Here is a 23,854-nt window from a genome sequence, read left to right as displayed (position 1 = left end):
AGGTCAGCGATGCCACTTCTTTGGCTAATTCTGTTGTATATAGAGCCAAGCCATTGCAGAGCACCATTGCATTTTCCACTTCGAAATTCCTTTAGTCAATAATATTTGTTATATTCATTGCCAAGCCTATTTGTGCAGTGTTATTGATTGTGAAGTTTACTAAGAAGCGGCAAGGAAAACGTGCAGAACGCACCCCCTATCCAAGCGATTTTTAGCTGCATCAATCAATCAAAACATTGCCTTTACCTCAATTCTCGGAGTAGGTCGCAGGCGGCCGGATGGGGAGGGCGCAGCGGTGACGGAGCCACTCCCGAGCAAGGGCGCAGGGTTGGGTGCGGTTCTGCAGCACGGTGGCCACTGCGCGGCAGCAGGTCGCTGTTCCGGTGGTTGGTGCCGCCGCACGGGGGCAGGAACATCTCGCACTTGGTCTCCGTCGAGCATCCGCACTGAGGCGAGAAGGGGGCGGATAGACATGGACGATTGGGCGGAGGAAAGGATCAGCAAGCCCAGGAGGAGGGCGAGGTGCTATCTGACGGTAATCCCACCACCAGAACTCCGGCCTCGTGCGGCGGCGAAGGCAGCCGCCGGCGGGTAGAGAAGAAGCAGATGAGGACGAATCTGCAAATATTAGGGGGTTTTATGCAAACATTAGGATCGCGACTGTTAGGCGCGATCCGATTTAGGGGAGTTTCTGAAAATGTATCGCAACTATTTACAGAAAAGCCCTCAAATCGGATCGTAATCGCGATCCGATTTAGGAGGTTTTATGTAAAATGTTGGATCGCGATTATTAATTGCGATCCAATTTGGAGGGTTGTATATAAATTTTAGGGGGTCACGTGTAAAATTATCCGGAACTTGGGCGGCGGCGACGCCGCGACGGGAAGCAGAGGACAACGGCGGCGTGGGCTCCGCGGGATGGCCGCACGCCCCCCAAGGTCGCCGCCGCAGCCCTTTCCGCATCCGCATCTGGGTCGCCTTCGTGTGATTCGGCGGTCCTTGGTCGCCTCAACCGGAGGCGAGCAGACGAACTGGTGAGCCTCCCCCTCCGCCTCCCCACTTCCATGGATGCGGTCGTTTTGCATCAGTGTTGAATCCTCTCACTTGCGTAATCACTCTCTCACTTATTATTCAATTCAGAGCGAAACATTCATGCCATCCATGTCTCCGGAAGCGAAAGCGTCGACATCTCGATGAAATGTGCGGTGCGAATTCCCTTGCGGGGGACCTGCTTCACATTTCACAACGCCAGGAACAAATCAGGATCCGGTGAAAGAGGGGAGCCAGCTGAACTGAGGTGAGGCGCTTAGCTGCTCGTGAAAATTGCAGTGTGAATGTACTGATTATTTACCAAATACCTTCAATGCCAACTCCTGAAAGGTTATTATCAGCTGTTGTCAGCAAACCATATATCCCATTTGCCTTTTAATCTAGCTGCAGATCGCTTCTTAGAATTGCACTGGCTCATGGCCTTGTGGGCTTGCGAGCATTTAGTTCCACATTTTGTAGACGGTGGCGCTTGCCATTTTACATATTGCCTATGATACTACCATAATAAGTTTTCTTACTGCAAAATTATTTGGAGAGTGCTTGAAACTTTAGATTTTTTTATGGTTTTTTTAAACAAATGTCTGGACTGAAGATACATTTTCTTAGCAGCGAAATATTCAGCATAGAAGATTCCTTAGAAAATCAAATGTAGCTTTAGGGAAATATTTACTTGTGTCTACTGTCTATTTACCCCAGGAAACTAATGTGAACAAAATAGTGAAATTGCACTGATACAATCATACAACACATGTATGTTGTTTTCCTCGAAAAAATCATGTGTTTTCTCACGATGCTTAAGCCAGATGGATATCTGTGGCAACGCGTGCACATATTGTACACTTTGAATGGATTATTTGATATTGGTACTCGCAACGTTACAGAATGATTATAATCTTTTCTTTAGGAGTTGCACCTAATGTGCTAGGAAATTGCAGAAACACGTGTGGATGAGGATGACCGAACAAGCAGTCAATGAAGAACAGAAACATGCGGACAACTTGACAAGGACTACAACTGATCCGTTGTGTAATGCTTTGATCAGCTGGCTAAACGTGTCTTGGCAGCCTGGAGATCAACTAGCTGTCCGTGCTTCCACCGGCATCTAGCATGCTAATTAATTGATCATGATATGAATCTGGAACTAAACTCGATGGCCATTCACCCGTGCAGGTCAGTTTGCCACCCATAATGCAGACATGACAGCCTCGTAATCAAGCTCAACCAGCGATGCCTCTTGGGTTCAGTGGCTTCTGTTGCAGCTCACCACAGTCACACATGAGAATTATTCTTGCTGTCTGCTTGTTCGGCTGTGAGGTTGCTCCAACCTCTTTCCCTATATAAAGAGGGAAGCCAAAGCTGGGAAGACACCATCGTAGAAACTTGACTTCTCTTCCATCTCCAGTGAAAACAGGCTTCATAACTTCCTCTTCCATTCCAAGCATGGCCTGCCACCTGAGATCCGCGAGTGTGCCCTCAAGCCCTCGCTCCAATGGAACCAATGTCGAGGAACACATCCAGAGCCTTAAGGCAGCTGTCTCTTCTCCCTCTGCCACCATCGAGACCATAGTTGATGGTCTGTCCAAGCTCGGGAACATCTACAGCTGCATTGATGAGCTCATATGCTTTCCCAGCAGCCAGCGTCAACAGAGGAAGGCAGTGGAGGAGGAGCTTGAGCGCTCTCTCGTCTTGCTTGACCTCTGCAAGGCCATCCAAGAGAGCTTCGCAGAGCTCAGGACAAGCCTCCAAGAGATGCAATTGGGTCTCAAGAGAGGAGACGATGTGGCTGTTCAGGCCAAGGCTCAGTCTTATGCCCGTTTGGTCAAGAAGGCGCAGAAGCAGCTCAAGAAGATCAATATCAAGGTTGTTCTTGACACTGATAGCTGTAGAGTGGTCAAGCTATTGTCTGAAGCAAGAGAGATTGCTCTATCGATGCTGGAATCGACATTATACCTCCTATCAAAGGAGATCCTGATGCCGAGTGCTAGCAAGTGGTCTCTTGTGTCCAAGGCATTCCAGAAGAAGAGAGTCGCGTGCAAGGAGGAGCAATTGCAGGTCTTAGAGTTGGAGATTGTTGATCTTGAGAGCGAACTCCAGATTGTGTTCAGGAGACTGATCCAATGCAGGGTCTCGCTTCTCAACACTCTTAGTATGTAGAAAGATCCTACACCAACTCAGGTTCCCTGCGATTAGCATCCGCCTTTTAGAGGATTGGCTGATCATCAAAACAATTTTGATGTATATATGAGACAGTGTACAGAAAAATACTCCATGAAAGAGCAAAAGTTTTGATCCATTTCATGTTGTCAAGATTATCTGATCTTTGAATTTTCCTGTCCAAATTTGATTTGGAAGACAGCTAAATTGCCAAACTACAACCTGAAATTTGGAGCTTTAGATAAATTTGTAGCGAAAAAAGTCACTTTAACTCTTTATTTTTGTATCATAAAAGAAAGTAGTACTAGTTGTTTGATGAGATGGACACGGTTAATAGTCACATGTGATGTGGCTCAACAACAGGTACAAGATCCTTGTGATGTGGATCTTGCACCGGTTAACTGATAGCATGCCAGCTGAATTTATAATTTGTTGGCTCTGGAGTAAGCTGATATTCTGATTCTTGCTGCCAATACTTGGGACATGGTGATGTGGTTTGGTTGGTTCCAACGGTTAAGACACTTGGGCAGCATGTGGTTCATCTTGAAATTGCAAACTTCAGATTCTAAATGCTGGAAGCACCAGAATGCAGGACAATGTGGCTTGAAGAATCATGAATGCTAAAGTCAAATGTTCACTAGCAGGCAGCTCTTCTCATGATCTCAATCTATCATTAAATTTTTGCATTCGTGCAGATGAATGCGCAACCGACTATTGAAACATCCCACGCTGATCATTAGCTCAACTATATTTAGAGATGCCTCTAAAGCTGGACAAGCAACAAGAAACACGTTGATAGCTGGCTCTTTGTCGCCGCAGCACATGACCTCATCATCGATGAGATTCTTGCTGTCTACAAGGTCAGCGATGCCACTTCTTCAGCTTGTTCTGTTATATATAGAGGCAAGCCATAGCTGGATGGACACCATTGTAGCAGCTTCTCTTCTTTTCCACTTCTAGAGAAAAGCAAAGCACTGCATCCACTACAGCCATGGCTTGCCACCTCAGATCAGCCAGTGTGCCTTCCAGTCCTCGCTCCAATGGCATCGACGTCGAAGAACAGCTCCAGAGCTTGAGAACAACTATCTCTTCATCTTCTTCAACCATTGGAACCATGTGTGATGGTTTGAGGAAGGTTGGAGAAGTGTACAACCACATTGGTGAACTTGCAAGCCTACCGAGCAGCCAACTTACACGGCAGAGGAAGGCAGTGGAACAAGAGCTCGAGCACTCGGTTGTCGTGCTTGATCTTTGCAACGCCATGCAAGTGAGCTTTGGAGAACTCAAGGAAAGCATCCTGGACATGCAGCTGGCTCTCAAGAGAGGAGATGATGCAGCTGTTCAGACCAAGATCCAGTCTTACATGCGTGTCGTGAAGAAAACACAAAAACTATTCAAGAAGATCAGCAAGAAGTCTGCTGCAGCTGAGCAGGAAGGCTGGAAGTTGATGAAGATGATATCTGAAGCCAGGGAGATTGTTACCTCGATGCTAGAATCTGCGTCGCAACTCTTGTCAAAGCAAATTGCCATACCAAGTTCTAGCAAGTGGTCTCTCGTCTCCAAGACATTCCAGAAGAGAAGAGTTGTGTGCGACGAGGAGCAATTGCAGGAGTTGGAGTTGGACATTGTCGATCTTGAGAGCGGAGTTGAGATTTTGTTCAGGATAATGATCCAGAGCAGGGTTTCTCTTCTGAATGCTCTTAGCCTGTAGGTCATACAGCAACTCAGAAGATTCCTTGTGATTAGCATCCACCTTTTAGAGGATTGGCTAATCATTAAAACAAAATTTTGATGTATCTATGAGCAAATGTACATGAATATACTCGATGAGAAAGCATAAGTTTTGATCCATTTGATGCTGTTAAATTTTCATCTGTTTTCTTTTTCTTGTGGGAAAAAAAGCTTAACTTCTTTTTTTGGTGTAATGTTAAAAAAAAATGTTAGTGGTTCGATCACAGTTAAGAACTGCATTATATGTAGCTCAACAGCAGGCGCAAGATCCTTGTAAAGTGGATCATGCTCTCTTTAACTGATAGCATGCCAGCTCTAGCCATGAAATTTGAGCTTGCAATTGATAATTGTTCAGAAGTCAGATGGAATAACACGTAGGGCACATAGAGTAAGCTGTCATGCCGATTCTTGCTGCCAATACGTGTAGCATGGTAATGTGATTCAGTTAAACCTAACACAGCATTAATTGGACGGCACATGAGTCATCTTGAGATTGCAAAACTCAGATTCCAAATGTTGCAAGAACAGCAGGCAGGGGGAACATGACAGAGATGCAATGGAGCTTTGGAGCCTGCAGAGATGAAGCAAGTGTTCGCTGATAATGGAAACTATTTTTATGAGAGCAATGTACAAAAAGTTAGTCAAACGAGAAACAAAAACAAAGGTTTTGGCACATTTCCTACTGTATACATCATTTCTTTTTCATGCAATTGCGTGAGCACAATAGACACCACATTTATGTCTGCAATACAGTTCCAAATTCGTACATATATTATCAGAAAAAAATTGTATTTGTTACAGGCAACAATATATTAAGTATAATAGTATCAAGTTTCTCTCTTTTCATAATCACACTATATATGTCTGCTGAACAACAAGCAAAAGTGCTTGCAGAGTGGATCCTGCTCTCCAAAAGCTACTAGCATGCCAAGCTGCAGGCAATTGCTAAACACATCACTAACACTAGTTACCAACGTGCCAAACTGCCTAGCTGATTCCTGTTGCCAACATGAGAAACAACCAGACAACACAAAACGCCACAGCTTGCCACGCTCACCGATCTCTTGATCGAGATCTCACATGAAGAACAGACTCGTCCAGACAAGTTGCTGCTGATAATTGGGACATGGAACTATGACAGCTTCAGAGATTCCTCTTGCTCTGGGTGAACATACAGAAAGCATCAACCTGCCGTGGAGATCTGTGGCTATGTCACAACAGCACAGCATTTCATCAGTGGTAATATTCTTCTTGTCAGCAGGGTTGCAGTGCTACTGCTTCAGCTTCCTTGGTTATATATACTGGCAAATCGTAGCCTAGTTGATACCATTGCAGCTCAGCTTCTCACAACAATTTCCAAAGAAACAAGAAAAAATATTGCACCTCTACTTGAAGCCATGGCTTCTATTCTCAGATCTACAAGTTTGCCTTCTAGCCTTCGTTCTGAAGAAATCAACATCGAAGAACAGTTGCAGAGCCTCAAGGCAACCATTTCTTCTGCTGCCACTGAAAAAGTGGTCGATGGTATCAGGAGACTTGGAGAATTGTACAACAGCATCGAGGAGATGATGTGCTCACCAAGTGGCCAGGTTAGCCTTTGCCGGCCACAACAGAGGAAAGCAGTGGAGCAAGAGCTTGAGAAATCCCTCATCTTTCTTGACCTCTGCAACGCCATGCAAGAGAACTTTTCTGAGCTCAAGACAAGCATCCAGGAGATGCAGTTGGTCATCAAGAGAGGACCTTACTCCGCTCTTAAATCCAAGATCCAGTCCTACATCCGCTTGGCTAAGAAGGTGCAAAAACAGTTAAAGAAGATCAGCAAGAAGCCTATAACAGTTGACCAGGAAAGCTGCAGGGTGACCAAGCAGTTGGCTGAAGCTAGAGAGATTGGAATCTCCATGCTTGAATCCTTGCCGCATCTCTTGTTGAACCAAATTGCAATGCCAAGCTCTAGCAAATGGTCCCTTCTCTCCAGGACTACCCACAAAAGAAGACTAACATGCGAGGAGGAGCAATTGCAGGCGATGGAGTTGGTCATTGTTGATCTTGAGATTGGAATTGAGACTTTGTTCAGGAAATTGATCCAGAGCAGAGTTTTAGTCCTCAACACTCTCAGTTTGTAGATAGATTATGCACGAACCCCGATCCAATGTGATTGGCATCCGCCTTTTAAAGGATTTGCTGATCATCATACAATTTTGTAGTGTACCAGTAAATGAGCAACTCTACAGAAAATTACTGAAAAGAAAGTCACAGTTTTTGGTCTATTTCCTACTGTCAAGTTCACTATTTATGAATTTGCATCGTGTTGTTATGTTGCGAAGTTTCGGAAGTTCCGTATCTTTTTTTTTTAACCAAAGAATACCCAGAACATGTTCATCATTATTGATGCTTGAAGGAGCAGTTCATTGTTCAAGTTGATGTTTGAAATGCTTTACTATCAGATGGGCATGTTATGCAGATGCCATGTGTTGCCCCAGCAACAAGCAAAGTATCCTCATGCAGTGGATCTTGCTGCCCAAATCTAGAACAAGTCAGCTCCAAAACACGAGGTTGAGCATGTAAGTAGCATGAATTGCGCTTAATAAGGCATCTACTCAAATTAAGAATTGCAGAGCAGCTCGATGACACGCTTGTCACCGATAATAATTGGTTGGCAATCCACTAAAATAATCTCTAGAGTATGCAATCAAGTCAGGATCTACCAGTGGAGTGAACTAACCTGTTGATTCTTGCCGCCAGTAGCTGGAACATGACAATGTGATAGCTCATTTCTAGGATAAATTCTGCACTAAAAAATTGGATAACACATGATATATGAAGGAAACAGATTCCATGTGCTGGGCAATTCAAATAGCAGAACTCTATTTGTCCACCATCAACATGATGCCGTCACACACGCTTTTTGGGTATAAATAGGCCTCCCCTGAAGGCCAGACATTTTCAATCCAACATCTACTACCCTAGCTTCTAATCTCCTAAACTACAGCACAGCTAAGGCCTCCATCAAAAGTTATGGCGTACCACCAGAGATCAATCAGTCTTCCTTCAAGGCCCGCCTCCAAAGTTGAGGAGGAGCTGCAAATCCTAGAGGCATGCACCTCTTCGTCCTCGACAACCATCGAGACAACTTGTGATGGTCTGAGGAAGCTTGGAGACATCTACAGTTCCATTGAGGAGCTTGTGTGCCTCCCTTGCAACCAAGTTTGCTCCTCCCAGCAAAGGAAATTGCTGGATGGAGAGATGGAATGCTCTCTTCAGCTTCTGGATCTCTGCAATGCCATGCAAGAGCACTTCGCCGAGTTGAAGGCCATTGTCCAAGATCTGCAAGTGTCTCTCAGAAAAGGAGATGACGCAGCGGTTCAGGCCAAGATCCTGTCTTACTTTCGCTTGGTTAAGAAAGCGAAGAAACATTTGAAGAAGGCTGCAAAGAAGGTTTCCTCCGACAAGGAGGACTGCAGGATCCTGAGACTGTTGAGCGAGGCTAGAGAGATTACTACCTCTCTTCTGGAGTCAACAGTGCAGCTCCTGACCAAGCAAATTGCTATGCCCAAATCATCAATTGTCTTGAAGGCATTCCAGAAGAGAACTTCAGTTGTTTGCAAGGAGGAGAAGTTGCAGGTGCTAGAGCGCAACATCAAGGATCTTGAGGATGGAGCAGGACTTCTGTTCAGGAGATTAATCCAGAGCAGGGTTACACTCCTGAACATTCTCAGCTCATAGATATTCCTCAAGATATGTCGCTTTTGACACCTGCGATTGGCATCCATCTTTTAAAGGATACATCAATCGTTATGTACTTCATTTGTATAGGACAAGTGTACATAAATAGCTCAATGAAAAATCAAAGTTTTGGTTCACTTCATGTTGTGAATCTATTGCAGCCCATTTGTACACGACACATATGCCTGTCTATCTATAGGGCCCGATCAAACGAATACTGTGCAGTTACTGCTTTCCCTAAAGCACTGATACTGGGCGCCAAATACCCCCACAGATTAGTGAGTTGATAGCGATCACTGTGCTCAGCCTGAGCTCCAGCAAATTGCAATTGAGTGGTTCCAAAATCCATATGCAACATATCCACTGAACAAGCTCGCTCTGCTTGTGTCTGATCCATTTAGTGGAGATCTAGCCATGTCTGACTGTCTGAAATAAAATGTGTTGGGTTTGGGTTCTTCGTAGCTAAAGGCTCAACCAATAAGGATGATAGTTGGCTTTGCAGTATCTAACAACTATCTAGGATGAATTAGATACTGAAGCTCTAGGTCATTGCAATAGACATACGACTCTGAACTGTAAAAGTATGAGTAAACTAATCTTTCATATTGAATTTAGAGCTTGTTTAGATGCCATACTTAACTAATTGTTTTTGAACTCGAAAAGGAATAATCAAATAAATGGAGAAGCAGAGTAGTCCAAATACAGGCATCTTTTTAAGTTTTAAGCAACAATAGCTACATTCTGACAGCTTCATCGAGGACAACTAACTGAGTAAACAAGTTGCCACCTTTGGAACAACTTTTTTTTTTTAATCACCTTTGAAGCAACTAACTGAACAAGTTGTCAGATACCCACACAGAGTTAAAGAAAAAAAAAGTATGCAGCCTAAGGTACTCTAACAGTAACGTGAGACTTCTTGAAATTTTGAGAGGTACCTTGCACTGACCGATTAAATCTCGAATTTTTCTCATTTCGCTGCGTGCAAAAAAGTAAAATGGGCATCTATCGGAGCACAAGGCGCTTGAGAGTGGCCGCGTGCTGCAGAAATAAGAACTACGATTAGTAGCATACTCCCCATTGACTGAATATAATCCAGCACCCACTACAAAAATTTGACTAGATTCTTACCTCCTGGGGGCCGCAAAGCATCGGACCACGCGTGCAACTTGCGAATCCAGGCGCCCCTTCCCGCGGTGGATGGCGGCGCCGCCGGCGGGTGCAACATCCACTAGGGTTCGCGAGCCGCTGGGAGGCGCAGCGGGACAGCGGGTGAACACAACGGATTGCATGCAGTGGCGCCCGCAGCCGCCGCCATCGCCTCGCCCTCGACGAGCGCCCACATCGGGGCCTGGATCGCGTCGTGGCGCGCAAACAAGTGAACTGATAAAAACAAACCGGCTATCAAACCGGAAAGAGCAACGTTAATAATACAACCGGCTGCTAACCGGAAGGATATTTGACGTCAGTCTCTCAATCCACCCGTAGGATAGTTACTTTTTTCATACTAGTGCCTCGTTTATCTCTGTTGCAAAGTCTTTTTTTTTTCTTGTGTCAAAGCTAGCTGCAAGATTATCAGTTTCTCCTCTCCCTCCTCTTTTCTCTCTACCACCTCAGAATTTAGTCTGCCATAATACTTACTCTAAGAGCATCCCAACCCTTCAAGTAGAATTGTTTTCATAGCACTAATAATGCGTACGTGCGTGAAGTTACGAAACTTAAATTTTTTATCCATGTAACACGTATAGCAGTACCGAAACTTTTATTCAATCGACGTAAACGGAAAAGCTACATAATTAGTAATTAGTCTGAACACGTTGCTGAATCAAAGTTTAAACTCGATGGAAACTCTAGCCGTCACGCCGTGCAACTCTGGAGTATAATGTTTCAGGAAGCATCAGCATATGTGATCTTGCATTATTTCAGATTGCTTCATCCAAGGTGCGCCCATGGTCTTCGCCCCACGTGTTGCCGCAGGGAAGACACATTATGGTCGACGCCATTGCCCACCAGCCTGATACGTTATCACAAATTCACTATGATAAATCTATCTCCCATCTCTACATATGATCCATGCACCCAAAGAGAGCCAACCAGCGTGGTCACATCGCGGCCAATTCCCGGCCATCTGATCGGCTGGGCGGACGGTCCGGATCTTACAATTCCCGGTCACTTTGCAAAAAGACCCTCAATCTTTATAAAAATCAACCTGTAGTCCGGCTCCTCTCTCAGGTAATTTTTCAAAAAAACCCTCCACTTTTCGTAAAATCAACCCGTAGTTCAACCTTCCAGGTTTAGAAAAATTTGCAAATAAAATTTTTAAGTTTTTGTTGAATCAACCCGCCGTCTTGGTCCTCTTTCAGCAAAGTTTTTAGAAAAACCCTCGCTTTTCAATTAAATCAAAATACAATCCGTTACATTCGTTATTTCTACACGAGCAACATTATACGTACAATTTGAACACCAAAACGCGTTGGAATAAAAAATTATTCAATATAAAATTTGATCTAAAATTCAAAAACTACAACTTTATTATAGAGTAAATTTTAAAATTCAAAATACTTTCACAATTCGTTTGCACAAATACTTATATACGAATCGTTGTATCTAAAATTTGGACACCAAAACATCTTCAAATTAAAAAATAATCAATACAAAAGTTTCTTAGAATTTCAAAATCTACATCTTTACTATATAGTAAAATTTCAAATTTGAAATGCTTCTAAAAATTTCAAATACAAAAATTGCTCAAAATTTCAAAACCTAAAGTTTTGCTACATAACAAAATTGTAAATTCAAAATATTTTCGTAATTCGTTCAACATAACATCTTATTTTGCTTAAAATAAAATATTGTACTATCGTTCTTCTATAGCTTCTCATACGACCTCCACCATAACGCGGCATATTTTAATGTAACCACTACTTTCTTGAAAAACATCATATCTATTATTTGCCTCATAATTTCGCAAATACATTAAATGTCCGACGAATTATGCTCCACCCTCCCTAATAAATTATTTTACTAATAAATTATTTTACCGCTTCTTTCACCACAATAAATGCCTCCATTTTGATACCCAAAATAATATACTACTTAAATAATAGCATCACGGTAATAGAATGCTCAAAATATATACCAAATGCAACAGCGGGCAGACCATGACACCTATGAAAAATAACGAAATGATAAATTTATTTTAACTATGTTGCTTAAAATTTTTTATATATTTACCTATATATCAACAACTACTACGTGCATGAACTAAAATCCGCATCAAGTAAAATGACGCGGAATACGGGCTTTGCCGCGGGCCTTTCTAGTCTAGGTAAGGGCCTGTTTGGATCCACCCCCAAATGGCAAAAGGGCAAATGGCAAAATTTTTGCTCCTGTCACATCAGATGTTTGGACGCTAATTAGAAGTATTAAATATAGTTTAATTAAAAAACTAATTACATAGATGAGGACTAAATGACGAGATGAATTTATTAGGCCTAATTAATCCATAATTAGCAAAATTACGGTAGCATTTGCCCTTTTGCACTTTGGGGTGTTTGGATCCAAAAGTGCAAAAAAAGTGCAAAAGAGCAAAAGTTTTGCATTTTCTCTTTCTCTTTCCCATTCATCCGAACAGGCCCTAATTCATGGTGACCTTAGCTGGCTATTCACCATGCTGGCCGTTGGCAGGCCACGATGTATTACGCCCCGTTAGGATACCTCCAACCGTCGTTCTCTATATCTTTCATTTACAGAATTCTCTATAAGATTCTCTCCTCTGTATCTCATTTCTCTCCAACAACGTTCTCTAAATCTCGTTCTCTATACATTAAACCCTATATTAGAAACGTATTTTGTTCCAAATTTTTGTACGTACGTATTTATTATACCTCAAATGCTATGGACATATTTTATTTTTATTTAATTCAGTGTTTAAAACATAAAGAAAAAATAGAGAAGAGGAGAGAGAATCTCTATATACCGTTCTTTAAAGAGAAATATTTAGAGAACGCTGCTAGAGCAATGGAGAACGGAATCTTCTCTTACATAACGATTTTAGAGAGCAACGTTGGAGACAGCCAGAGCAGCGGCTCCATAGAGTAGCGGTCGGCGGCGAGCGCTGGCCACGGCGGTGCGCTCCAGAGGCCGCGCGCCCCAGCGGCCATGCCGCTCCCGTCCCCCGCGAGCGCCGGCGCCCGCCCGTCCATGCGGCGGCGAGCTCCGCAGGCCGCCGCGCCCGTCGCTCCTCCGCGCCAGACGTCCGGTGGCCGCGCCGCGTTCATCCTCCACGCCCCTGCGCGACGAGCGCCAGATCGCCGGTGGCCACGCGAGCTCCTCGTCTCCGCCCATAGCTCGCGGGTCCGCGCGGCCCGCCCCTCTTCTCGCCTCCGGGTGCGGCTCGCGGCCTCCACGCTCGCTCGGCGCCCGCAGCTCCGTGCCTGCCTGCCGCCCTGCTTCCTCGCGCGCCAGACGCCGGACTTTCTCGGCGTAGCGACCGGTGAGCAAGCGGCGCCGAGGCCTGCTCCGCCCCACCCGCTTGCGGCGGCTGCGGCCGCGACCGCCACGCTGTAGCCTCGTGCAGCCCGTGGCGGCGGCGAGCTCTGCAGGCCGCCGCGCGGCACCCGTCGCACCTCCGCATCCCGGCGGCTACGAGCGCCCGACCGCCTGTGGTCCCGCTGCATCCGTCGTCTGCGCCCCGGGGCAGCGAGCTCCTCGTCTCCGCCTGCGGCTCACGGGCCCGCGCCGGCTGCACCACTCTTCCGCTCCGTTCGTGGCCGCTGTCGTCGCCGAACCCGGCGCCTCCGCACCGCCCGCGATGGTGGTTGCCGTGCGCTGACCTCGGTGTGTCAGCTCCACCCGCATGCTCGCTGGCTCCGACCGCGGCGGCGCGGACAGCAGCACTTCCGGAATAGCCGCAGCAGTCGAGTGGCCGACAAACTAATCGGTGGAAGCGTGGAAGGGGATACGTGGGTGGGTAATGGGTACACACGGGAGCTAAGCTATGGCCGTGGTGAGAAAAATAATCCGATTTTGGCGGAAACACCCTCCAACTCGCGATTTCTAATCTACCCTTAGTTCTTACCATAAGTTCAGTGGTGGGTGGAGAAATCTCCTCGTCACGTCAGCTCTTATTCTCACTCTTGGCCCACTCTCACCCCACCCCTCCAATGTATAGGCTACAGTGCCAGCTCTTACTTCTCTCTCATCCACATCAGTTTTTCTTTTCCAGATTTAATTATTTCAACCTCCACGTGGACCAATAGAAACGCGCCACGTCACTCCCGCCCAACCCCTCTCGCCCGACGCCAGCGCGCCGCCTCGCTCCCTCCCACCTTCCGCCCCCGCGCGCCTGCCAACGCGGGCGAGAGCGGGGCGATAGCGTCCGCTCCCGCCCGGCGGGATGGATCCCGCCCTCTCTCTCTCCCTCCCGCCCGCCTCCCGCCTGAGCCACGCCGATTGGGGGGGGGGTACCGTCCCCCATTGGCACCAGCCTTACTCCCGTATTTCTCGACCCCAGAAGGTGGGTCCAAATTAAACGGTACACGGATCCAATATGATTGAGAAACATTTTCAATTATTTTCGACCAATATAGTATAGATTAATTATATCACCACATAAAATTTTTAGCCCATATAGTACCACAATAAATAAGAGAGTGAAGAGAGGGAAGAAACTGGGTCTCGTACAGGACCACTGTCAACACCTAAATCAATACGCTAGAGACTATAAGTTGTGTGTTGGGAGTGAGGTAATATCTTTATGATAAATAAAGAACAAATATAATAAGTAGAAAAAAGAGAGTGAGTTTAATAGGAATCCATGCTAAAACATCATGAGTTATAGGATGTAGTTTTTGAATATGATATCTTGATGATATGATAATACATACACTACCTATAAATATTATGGGTTGGGATTGCCACTGAAATCTGAAGAATCCACTCCATTTGTTTGTTTTATCAGGTTGTTGGACGAACTGTCAGCGTGTCAGCAGTGTTCCTAGTATTTGGCCTGAAGATTCGTTATAGAATGTCATGTTGCACAATTTCTGTCTATATCTTCAACCGATCGATATGGCAAGCAAAGCTAATTCTGTTAAGGGGTGTTTTGTTTCGGACGATTAAACTTAAGCTCCGTCATAGAATTTTATCATTTAAAAATATTAAATAAAATTTAATTACGAAACTAATTGCAGAATCCCTACACTAATTCGCGACATGAATCTAATGAGGTATATTAATTCATAATTTGCGAATAATTACTGTAGCAAATTATAAATTAATTAGACTCGTTAAATTCATCCCGCGAACTAGCACCAATCTATAAAAAAATTATAAATAAATTTTATTTAATATTTCTAAATAGCATGATTCTTTTCGACATGATAGGGCTAAATTTTAACGCTCCGAAACCAAACTAGTCATGTTATGTGTCGTTTATGGTTCTCAGAATGCGTCTGTTCATGGTGCATAGACTTTCCAATTTCAGATGCATCTTTCGATCTGGTGACCAGGCAATTCAGTTGCCGCTAGTCGGGATTGAAAAACAGGCACATACATCAGCCAAAGGAGACCCAGGTGGCAAGAGAGGCCATGAAAAGAAGCATCACATACACTACAAGGGCAGGAACATTCAGGAGCGTAGCTAACCTGTTGGTGTTGTTACTGTCGAAGAACGCCATGTTGGCTTCATGATTTCTCTCGTGACACTATAGGGACTTTGAGGAGTATAATCTGGAGCAACACTTGTCCAATAAAGTTTGCACTTGAAGTAAAAAAAAAGCTGTTAAGGTGTGATGACTGACATATCACTTGCACATTTACAGGTTTTTTGATAGACTCCCGCTGTGCTGCCATTCTGCCATGTTCAATCTAATTTTGCTGAGACTAGGTGACTGACATGGATGGATCTGTATATTTTTATTGTTCAGTAGTGACCAAATAGAATTTGTCAAATTTTTATTTGAAACGTGCTACTGTTTATAAATTGACAAAGAAAGATCATATGAGCAGGGACCTTTTTCTTTTTCTTTTTTTTTATGCTTAACTGATAGCATGCTAGCTCCAGCCATGAGATTTGAGCTCGCAATTGACAAGTGATTAGCTCTAGAGTAAGCCGCTATTCTGATTCTTGCTGCCAGTCCTTGGAACACGATGATGCGGTTCGGTTAGTTCCAACACTTAAGAAATATGGACAGCATGTGGATCATCTTGAGGTTGCAAACTTCAGATTCCAAATGTTGGAAGCGCCAGCAGGCAGGACAACGCAGATGAAGAATCATGAATGCTGACGTGTTTTTCAACAGAGCAGGCAGCTCTTCTCACGATGTGAATCTATCATTAAACTAGGCACTCGTGCAGATTACTTTGCCACCAATTATTGAAACATGCCACGCTGATCATTAGCTCAACTACAGATAGAGATGGCTCTAAAGCTGAACAAGCAAAGAGAACAAAGAGCTGGCTTTGTCGCCGCAACACAGCACCTCATCATCGATGAGATTCTTGCTGTCTACAAGGTCAGCGATGCCACTTCTTCAGCTTGTTCTGTTATATATAGAGGCAAGCCATAGCCGGACCGACACCATTGCAGCAGCTTCTCTTCTTTTCCACTTCTAGAGAAAAGCAAAGCACACAGCCATGGCTTACCACCTCAGATCAGCCAGTGTGCCTTCCAGTCCTCGCTCCAATGAAATCGACATCGAAGAACAGTTCCAGAGCTTGAGAACAACTATCTCTTCATCTTCTTCAACCATTGGAACCATGTGTGATGGTTTGAGGAAGCTTGGAGAAGTGTACAACCACATTGGTGAGATTGCAAGCCTCCCGAGCAGCCAACTTACACGGCAGAGGAAGGCAGTGGAGCAAGAGCTCGAGTGCTCCCTTTACGTGCTTGACCTTTGCAACGCCATGCACGGGAGCTTTGGAGAACTCAAGGAAAGCATCCTAGACATGCAGCTGGCTCTCAAGAGAGGAGATGATGCAGCTGTTCAGACCAAGATCCAGTCCTACATCCGTGTGGCGAAGAAGACACAAAAACTATTCAAGAAGATCAGCAAGAAGTCCGCTGCAGCTGAGCAGGACAGTTGCAGGTTGATGAAGATGATGTCTGAAGCTAGGGAGATTGTTACCTCGATGCTAGAATCTGCGTCGCAACTCTTGTCAAAGCAAATTGCCATACCAAGTTCTAGCAAGTGGTCTCTCGTCTCCAAGACATTCCAGAAGATAAGAGTTGTGTGCGACGAGGAGCAATTGCAGGAGTTGGAGTTGGACATTGTCGGAACTTGGGAGCGGAGTTGAGATTTTGTTCAGGATACTGATCCAGAGCAGGGTGTCTCTTCTGAATGCTCTTAGCTTGTAGATCATACACCAACACAGAAGATTCCTCATGATTAGCATCCGCATTTTAGAGGATTGGCTAATCATCAAAACCAAATTTTGCATTGATGTATATGAGAAAATGTACATAAATATACTCGTGTAGAAAAGCAGAAGTTTTGATCCATTCCATGCTTTTTCTGTTGTTGTTTTTTTTGTCCAGAAAAGATAAGGCTAAACTTCACTTTTGATGTCATGAAAAAAAAATGTTAGCGGTTCGATACCAGTTATGACCTGCACATGAGATGTAGCTAAACAGCAGGCACAAGATCCTTGTGAAGTGGATCGTGCTCTCTTTTTAAAACTGATAGCATGCCAGCTCCAGCCATGAGATTTGAGCTTGCACTTGATAATTGTTCAGAAGTCAGATGGAACAACATGTAGGGCGCATAGAGTAAGCTGCCATGCTGATTCTTGCTTCCAATATTTGCAGCATGGCAAGGTGATTCAGTTAGACCTAATGCATTATAATTTGGAAGGCACATGAATCATCTTGAAACTGCAAAACTCAGATTCCAAATGTTGTAAGCACAGCAGGCAGGCGGAACATGCATGACAGCGATGTTTTGAAGGAGCTTTGGAGCATGCAGAGATGAAGAAAGTATTCACTCACATTGCAAACTTCTTCTTTTTTTATGTATGAGAGAAATGTACAAAAAAATACTCAGGTGTGAAACAAGAACAAAGGTTCTGGCACATTTCCTCTTTTCCATAAAACTGCCTATGCATGCAATTGCGTGTGTACGCTAACATTTTTTTTTTGTCTGCAATACAATTCCTCCAAATTCCAATACAATAAAAAAATTGTTGTGTTTGTTGCACAGCAGCAATAAGTATAATAGTATTTAGTTTCTCTCTTGCCAATGTGGAACTAAGACAGTCATGGTAGTCGGGGTCAGCTGAACAACAAGCATAAGATGCTTGCATAGCGGATCTTGCTCTCCAAAGCTACTAGCATGCCAGCTGCAGTGCTGCACCAATTGCTAAACACATCACTAACGAGTGTTATTAGACCATGGCAAGGTCCAGCACTAGAGTAAGCTGCCTTGCTGATTCCTCCTGCCAACATGAGAAACAACCAGACAACACACACACGGCGCAGCTTGCCATGGTAACCGATCTCATAATCTAGATCTCAATATAAAGAACACACTCATGCAGATGAGTTGCTGCTGATAACTGGGACATCGCACTATGACAGCTTCATCAGGTCACCTTCACAGATTCCTCTTGCCCTGGGTGAACATACAGAAAGCATCAACCTCCGGTGGACATCTATGGCAATGTCGCGGCAGCACAGTGCTTTGTCAGCGGCGATATTCTTCTTGTCGGCAGGGTTGCAATGCCACTGCTTCAGCTTCCTTGGATATATATGCTGGCAAACCAGACCTGGTTGACACCAACATTTCCAGAGAAAACAAGAATAAGCATTGCAGCTTGAGTGCATCCATGGCTTCCATTCTCAGATCTGCAAGTTTGCCTTCCAGCCTTCGCTCTAAAGAAATCAACATCGAAGAACATCTGCAGAGCCTCAAGGCAAGCATTTCTTCTGCTACCACTGCAAAAGTGGTCGATGGTATCAGGAGGCTTGGAGGATTGTACAACAGCATTGAGGAGATGATCTGCTCACCAAGTGGCCAGGTTAGCCTTTGCCGGCCACAACAGAGGAAAGCAGTGGAGCAAGAGCTTGAGAAGTCCCTCATCTTTCTTGACCTCTGCAACGCCATGCAAGAGAACTTTTCTGAACTCAAGACAAGCATCCAGGAGATGCAGCTGGTCATCAAGAGAGGAGATGACTCCGCTCTTCAATCCAAGATCCAGTCTTGCATCCGCTTGGCTAAGAAGGTGCAAAAACAGTTAAAGAAGATCAGCAAGAAGCCTACTACAGTTGACCAGGACAGCTGCATGGTGATCAAGCAGTTGGCTGAAGCCAGAGAGATTGGAATCTCCATGCTTGAATCCTTGCCGCATCTCCTGTCCAAGCAAATTGCAACGCCAAGATCTAGCAAATGGTCCCTTGCCTCCAAGACGTTCCGCAAAAGACGAGTAACATGCAAGGAGGAGCAATCGCAGGAGATGGAGTTGGTCATTGTTGATCTTGACAACGGAGTTGAGACTTTGTTCAGGAGATTGATCCAGAGCAGAGTTTCTCTCCTTAACTCTCTCAGTTTGTAAATAGATCATGCACCAATCCCGATCCTATGCGATTGGCGTCTGCCTTTTAAAGGATCTGCCGATCATCATACAATTTTGCACTGTACCTGTAAATGAGCAACTGTACATAAAATTACTAAAAGAAAGTCATAGTTTTTGGTCAATTACTAAATGAGCATCATGTTGTTATGTTGTGAAGTTTTGACATTTCAGTAATCTTAATTCTTTTTTACCAAAGTATACCCCAAAGATGCTCATCATTATTGACGTTTAAAGGAGCAGTTCATTATTCAAGTTGATCTTTGAAATGCTTTGCTATCAGATAGGCATGTTATGCAGATACCATGTGTTGCCCCAGCAACAAGCAAAGGATCCTCATGCGGTGGATCTTGCTTCCCAAATCTAAAACAAGTCAGCTCCAACACACAAGGTTGAGCGTGTACGTAGCATGAATTGCGCTTAATAGGCTTCTACTCAAATTAAGAAATGCACAACAGCTCCATAACACGGTTGTCATCAATAACAATTGGTTAGCAATCGACTAATAATTTGTAGAGTATGCAATCATGTAAGGATCTACCAGTGAAGTGAACTAACCTGTTTATTCTTGCTGCCAGTAGATGGAACATGACAATGTGATAGCTCATTGGTAGGATAGATGATGCACTAAAAAAATGAACAGCACATGATAGATGAAGGAAACAGATTCCATATGCTGGGCAATTCAAATGCAGAACTCTATTTGTCCACCATCAACATGATGCCATCACACATGCTTCTTCAGTATAAATAGGCCTCCCTTGAAGGCCAGACGCTTTCAACCCAACATCTGCTACCCCAGCTTCTAATCTCCTAAACCACAATACAGCAAAGGCATCCATCAAAAGTCATGGCCTACCACCATAGATCAATCAGTCTCCCTTCCAGGCCCGCCTCCAAAGTTGAGGAGGATCTGCGAATCCTAGAGGCATGCACCTCTTCGTCCACAACGACCATCGAGACAACCTGTGATGGTCTGAAGAAGCTTGGAGACATCTACAGTTCCATTGAGGAGGTTATGTGCCTCCCTTGCAACCAAGTTTGCTCTTCCCAGCAAAGGAAATTGCTGGATGGAGAGATGGAATGCTCTCTTCAGCTGTTGGATCTCTGCAATGCCATGCAAGAGGACTTTGCCGAGTTGAAGGCCATTGTCCAAGATCTGCAAGTGTCTCTCAGAAAAGGAGATGACGCAGCAGTTCAGGCCAAGATCCAGTCTTACTTCCGCTTGGTTAAGAAGGCGAAGAAACATTTCAAGAAGGCTGCAAAGAAGGCTTCCTCTGACAAGGAGGACTGCAGGATCCTGAGGCTGCTGAGCGAGGCTAGAGAGATTACTACATCTCTTCTGGAGTCAACAGTGCAGCTCCTGACCAAGCAAATTGCTATGCCCAAATCATCCATTGTCTTGAAGGCATTCCAGAAGAGAACTTCAGTTGTTTGCAAGGAGGAGCAGTTGCAGGTGTTAGAGTGCAACATCAAGGATCTTGAGGATGGAGCAGGACTTCTGTTCAGGAGATTAATCCAGAGCAGGGTTACACTCCTGAACATTCTCAGTTCATAGATATTCCTCAAGATATGTTGCTTTTGACACCTGCGATTGGCATCCATCTTTTAAAGGATACATCAATCGTTATGTACTTCATTTGTATAGGACAAGTGTACATAAATAGCTCAATGACAAATCAAAGTTTTAGTTCACTTCATGTTGTCAATATACTGCATCCCATTTGTACACATGACACATATGCCTGTCTTATCTACATGGACCGATCATACGAATACAGTGCACCTACTGTTTTCCTAAAGCACAGATGCTGGGCAGCAACAACCTCGCAGATGCAATACCATAACAGATCGTTGAGTTATCACTGTGCATAATTTGAGCTCCAACAAAATTACATGGAGCGGATCCACAATCCATATGTAACCTTACAAGCCTCAATGAACAAACTGCACTTTCTTTCTTCATTCAATGTTTTCATGGATGACGTAGGACTGTTCCAACTCGAGGCCTGTTTGATACATTTGAATGGTTGTAGCTACAGTGGTATTGTGGTAACCCAAAGCTAGGCGGCTCTATGCTTACCCAACACTGTAATTGAACCGGGGAGCTCCTTGGGTTTCTATTATCTCAAGAGCGACTTGGAGGAGGTTCCATTTGTGATTGAGTTTGGTGCATTATTTCTTATAGGCATTATATTCCTATATCTATATGATCGGATAGCCTTATCAAAGTAATTTTTCTAGTCACAGACTTTGATCACATTCTGCTGATATTCAGGTTCAGCAACACATCCACTGAACAAGCTCCCTTTGCTTCTGTCTGATCCAGTCGTGGAGATCTAATGATATCTGACTGTTTGAAATAAATGTGTTAAAAAAGTTCAGCATTGTAAAAATTCTGTATGAATGTAATTTCATCATTTTAACAATAATACTATACAGTTATACCACGCTGAATTTATAGGTAGATCTGGACAGAAGATATTACTAAGGCAACTTTGGTTTGGAGGTACGGTTTTCAACGTTCAAAAAAGCGCGCTTACGCGCACGCTAAGCGCGATTAAGCGCGACGCAGCAGGGTAGCGCTGCGCTTCGGCCATAGGCGGTCTGTTCCGCGTGAGGCGCGCGTAGGCGACGTGGACGCACGCGGAAGCGCGACTGGGCGGCGCGGAAGCGCGGCTGGGCGGTGAAAAAGCGGCGGGCGGGAGTTTTTCAGCGGGTCGCGCAGGAGCTGGCGGGAAATTTTTGGCGCCATGCTCGGTATTAGACGGGCTCCTGGCTCTTTCTCCCGCCGCCCCCTGCTAGCCTGCTCCCCCCGGCGCACCGCCGCCCCCACCCCCCTCCCCCCCCCCCCCGCGCCGCCGCCCCCTGCTCCTCCCCGCGCGCCCCGCTGCCCCCTGCGCGCCGCCGCCCCCTGCCCCTGCTCCCCCGCGCGCCGCCGCCCCGCCCCTGCTCCCCCCGCGCGCCGCCGCCCCCTGCTCCTTCCCGCTCGCCGGTGCTGCCCCTGCTTCCCCCCGCGCCGCCGCCCCCGCCCCTGCTCCCCCCGCGCGCTCCGCCACTGGTCTAGGATAGGGTCATCGCCGACTGTGCGTCCTCCATGTGCACCTAGCCTCTGCCTCCGCCCCCTATCTATTTGTTCCTTCTCTTCTCTCTGACTCTATCTAATCTTATTGCATATTATACTAACGCTTAAGCACGATTAATCACGCTTAAGCACGATTACTCTTTTTGCCAAGCCCAACGCCCGCCTAGCGCCTAGCGCTTTTTTTACCCTTGACGGTTTTTATTAGTAAGGTAATTAGGTGGCTAAACACAGTGAGACCATGGGCTACCAGCCTACTGCCACATCAATTAAACTGAGCTCACAAGAATTCGTCATTACCTAAAGGTTCAACCAGTAAGGACGCTAGTTCAGTCTGCAGAATGTACCAAACTATGTAGATGAATTAGATACTGAAGCAGCTCTAGATCATTGCGATAGAGATAAGAGTCTGTACTGTAAAAGTGTGAGTAAACTAATCTTTTCATATTAATTTAATGCTTGTTTAGATGTCATGCAAATCATGTTTAACTGATTGTTTTGAATGCAGAAAAGGAATTTTCAAATACATGGAGAAACTGAGTGTCCAAAACCTGCAGGCATACTTTTAAGCAACAGTAGGTACATTCTGAGGGGGCTTCAGCGAGGACTGCTAACTGAACAAGTGACACTAATGAGTCAGATGCTGCTGCTATACTGAGAGTAAAAAATTAAAAAAAAATGCAACCTGTTCTACTCTAACAGTAATGTGACTCAACACAAAAGTTGCAATATTCAAATTTGAGAGGAACCTTGCACTGACCGTATAGATCTCGCAATCCACTCGTTTTCTCTGCGTTCAAAGATGCTAAACGGGCAATCCTATAGGAGCATGAGGAGCTTAAAGAGTGGCCGCTTGCTGCTGAAATAAGAACTAGTTAGCAAACTTCGCAATTACCAATTGTAATCCAATGCCAATACAGAATTTGACTAGATCTTGTGCTATTTACCTGCAACTCGAAATCACGGGTCCCGAGCTGCCGCTGCGACTCCCAGCCGCCGCCTCTTGAAGCCGCGGCGTATGTCAGCGGGCGCGACGAGCCGCCGGATCGCGCGAGGGAGGCACAGGGTACTGGGACTGCACACAACGGATGAGAGGCAATGCCGCCCGCCGCCACCGCCATGGCCTCCGCGCCGCCGCCGGGCGCGACTGCCGAGGAGGAGGAACCGAGGAAAGGGGAGGGCGGGACACGACCACGAGGGTTGTCTTTGCACGAATTACTTCTCCTCCCAACTCCGAATCTCAACCGTCCGAACTCGATCGAACGGTCACATATACGCGCACTCTGGTCGGCGACCACCCCCGGTAGTTGTTTCATTTTACCGACCCGCTCCCGCGAGGCTGCTTCTACGGCGAATATGCTGGGAAAGCAGGGTCCCTTTGGCAAAAATGTCCGCACCACCACCACCCGCCTTCAACCGGCAGTTCCTTTGCTGGCTATGGCCATGGATGGTCATGGCAAGGAAGGTAGCATGTACAGTCTCTGTCAAGGACTTCACAAATGACCAAGACTCCAAGTACTGCTTTACTTATTACAAGGAAACATCAGC

General features: G+C 45.3%; 7 protein-coding genes across 7 annotated transcripts; all 7 read left to right on the top strand.

Annotated features, from left to right (window-relative positions):
- The first annotated feature begins 878 nt into the window (after positions 1-878).
- LOC112880495 lies at positions 879-3,239 on the top strand. The gene is made up of 3 exons (XM_025945139.1): positions 879-1,034; positions 1,141-1,297; positions 1,986-3,239. The coding sequence occupies exon 3, from the start codon at positions 2,491-2,493 to the stop codon at positions 3,202-3,204; it is 714 nt and encodes a 237-aa protein (XP_025800924.1). The 5' UTR covers positions 879-1,034; positions 1,141-1,297; positions 1,986-2,490; the 3' UTR covers positions 3,205-3,239.
- Positions 3,240-4,186: 947 nt separating this feature from the next.
- Positions 4,187-4,915, top strand: LOC112880487. The gene has a single exon (XM_025945126.1). It carries the CDS (start codon positions 4,196-4,198, stop codon positions 4,913-4,915), a length of 720 nt encoding a protein of 239 aa, XP_025800911.1. The 5' UTR covers positions 4,187-4,195.
- A 1,417-nt stretch (positions 4,916-6,332) lies between these two features.
- Positions 6,333-7,058, top strand: LOC112879017. The gene has a single exon (XM_025943334.1). The coding sequence runs from the start codon at positions 6,333-6,335 to the stop codon at positions 7,056-7,058; it is 726 nt and encodes a 241-aa protein (XP_025799119.1).
- An 892-nt stretch (positions 7,059-7,950) lies between these two features.
- On the top strand, positions 7,951-8,761 carry LOC112878820. Its single transcript, XM_025943048.1, has one exon. The coding sequence runs from the start codon at positions 7,951-7,953 to the stop codon at positions 8,656-8,658; it is 708 nt and encodes a 235-aa protein (XP_025798833.1). The 3' UTR covers positions 8,659-8,761.
- A 7,532-nt stretch (positions 8,762-16,293) lies between these two features.
- Positions 16,294-17,050, top strand: LOC112878770. The gene has a single exon (XM_025942987.1). The coding sequence runs from the start codon at positions 16,294-16,296 to the stop codon at positions 16,951-16,953; it is 660 nt and encodes a 219-aa protein (XP_025798772.1). The 3' UTR covers positions 16,954-17,050.
- Positions 17,051-18,448: 1,398 nt separating this feature from the next.
- Positions 18,449-19,297, top strand: LOC112878613. Its single transcript, XM_025942861.1, has one exon. It carries the CDS (start codon positions 18,481-18,483, stop codon positions 19,204-19,206), a length of 726 nt encoding a protein of 241 aa, XP_025798646.1. The 5' UTR covers positions 18,449-18,480; the 3' UTR covers positions 19,207-19,297.
- Positions 19,298-20,074: 777 nt separating this feature from the next.
- On the top strand, positions 20,075-20,894 carry LOC112878769. Its single transcript, XM_025942986.1, has one exon. The coding sequence runs from the start codon at positions 20,075-20,077 to the stop codon at positions 20,780-20,782; it is 708 nt and encodes a 235-aa protein (XP_025798771.1). The 3' UTR covers positions 20,783-20,894.
- The last annotated feature ends 2,960 nt before the right edge of the window (positions 20,895-23,854 follow it).

Source organism: Panicum hallii, chromosome 1, assembly GCF_002211085.1.
Source record: "Panicum hallii strain FIL2 chromosome 1, PHallii_v3.1, whole genome shotgun sequence".
In the NCBI taxonomy this organism is placed as follows: Eukaryota; Viridiplantae; Streptophyta; class Magnoliopsida; order Poales; family Poaceae; genus Panicum; species Panicum hallii.
This window is presented reverse-complemented; position numbering and strand designations above follow the sequence as displayed.

What these genes read in the sequence shown, in the direction of transcription:
- LOC112878820 (XM_025943048.1), top strand. Translation starts at nt 7,951, where the DNA reads ATGGCGTACCACCAGAGATCAATCAGTCTTCCTTCAAGGCCCGCCTCC.
- LOC112880487 (XM_025945126.1), top strand. Translation starts at nt 4,196, where the DNA reads ATGGCTTGCCACCTCAGATCAGCCAGTGTGCCTTCCAGTCCTCGCTCC.
- LOC112878613 (XM_025942861.1), top strand. Translation starts at nt 18,481, where the DNA reads ATGGCTTCCATTCTCAGATCTGCAAGTTTGCCTTCCAGCCTTCGCTCT.
- LOC112878769 (XM_025942986.1), top strand. Translation starts at nt 20,075, where the DNA reads ATGGCCTACCACCATAGATCAATCAGTCTCCCTTCCAGGCCCGCCTCC.
- LOC112880495 (XM_025945139.1), top strand. Translation starts at nt 2,491, where the DNA reads ATGGCCTGCCACCTGAGATCCGCGAGTGTGCCCTCAAGCCCTCGCTCC.
- LOC112879017 (XM_025943334.1), top strand. Translation starts at nt 6,333, where the DNA reads ATGGCTTCTATTCTCAGATCTACAAGTTTGCCTTCTAGCCTTCGTTCT.
- LOC112878770 (XM_025942987.1), top strand. Translation starts at nt 16,294, where the DNA reads ATGGCTTACCACCTCAGATCAGCCAGTGTGCCTTCCAGTCCTCGCTCC.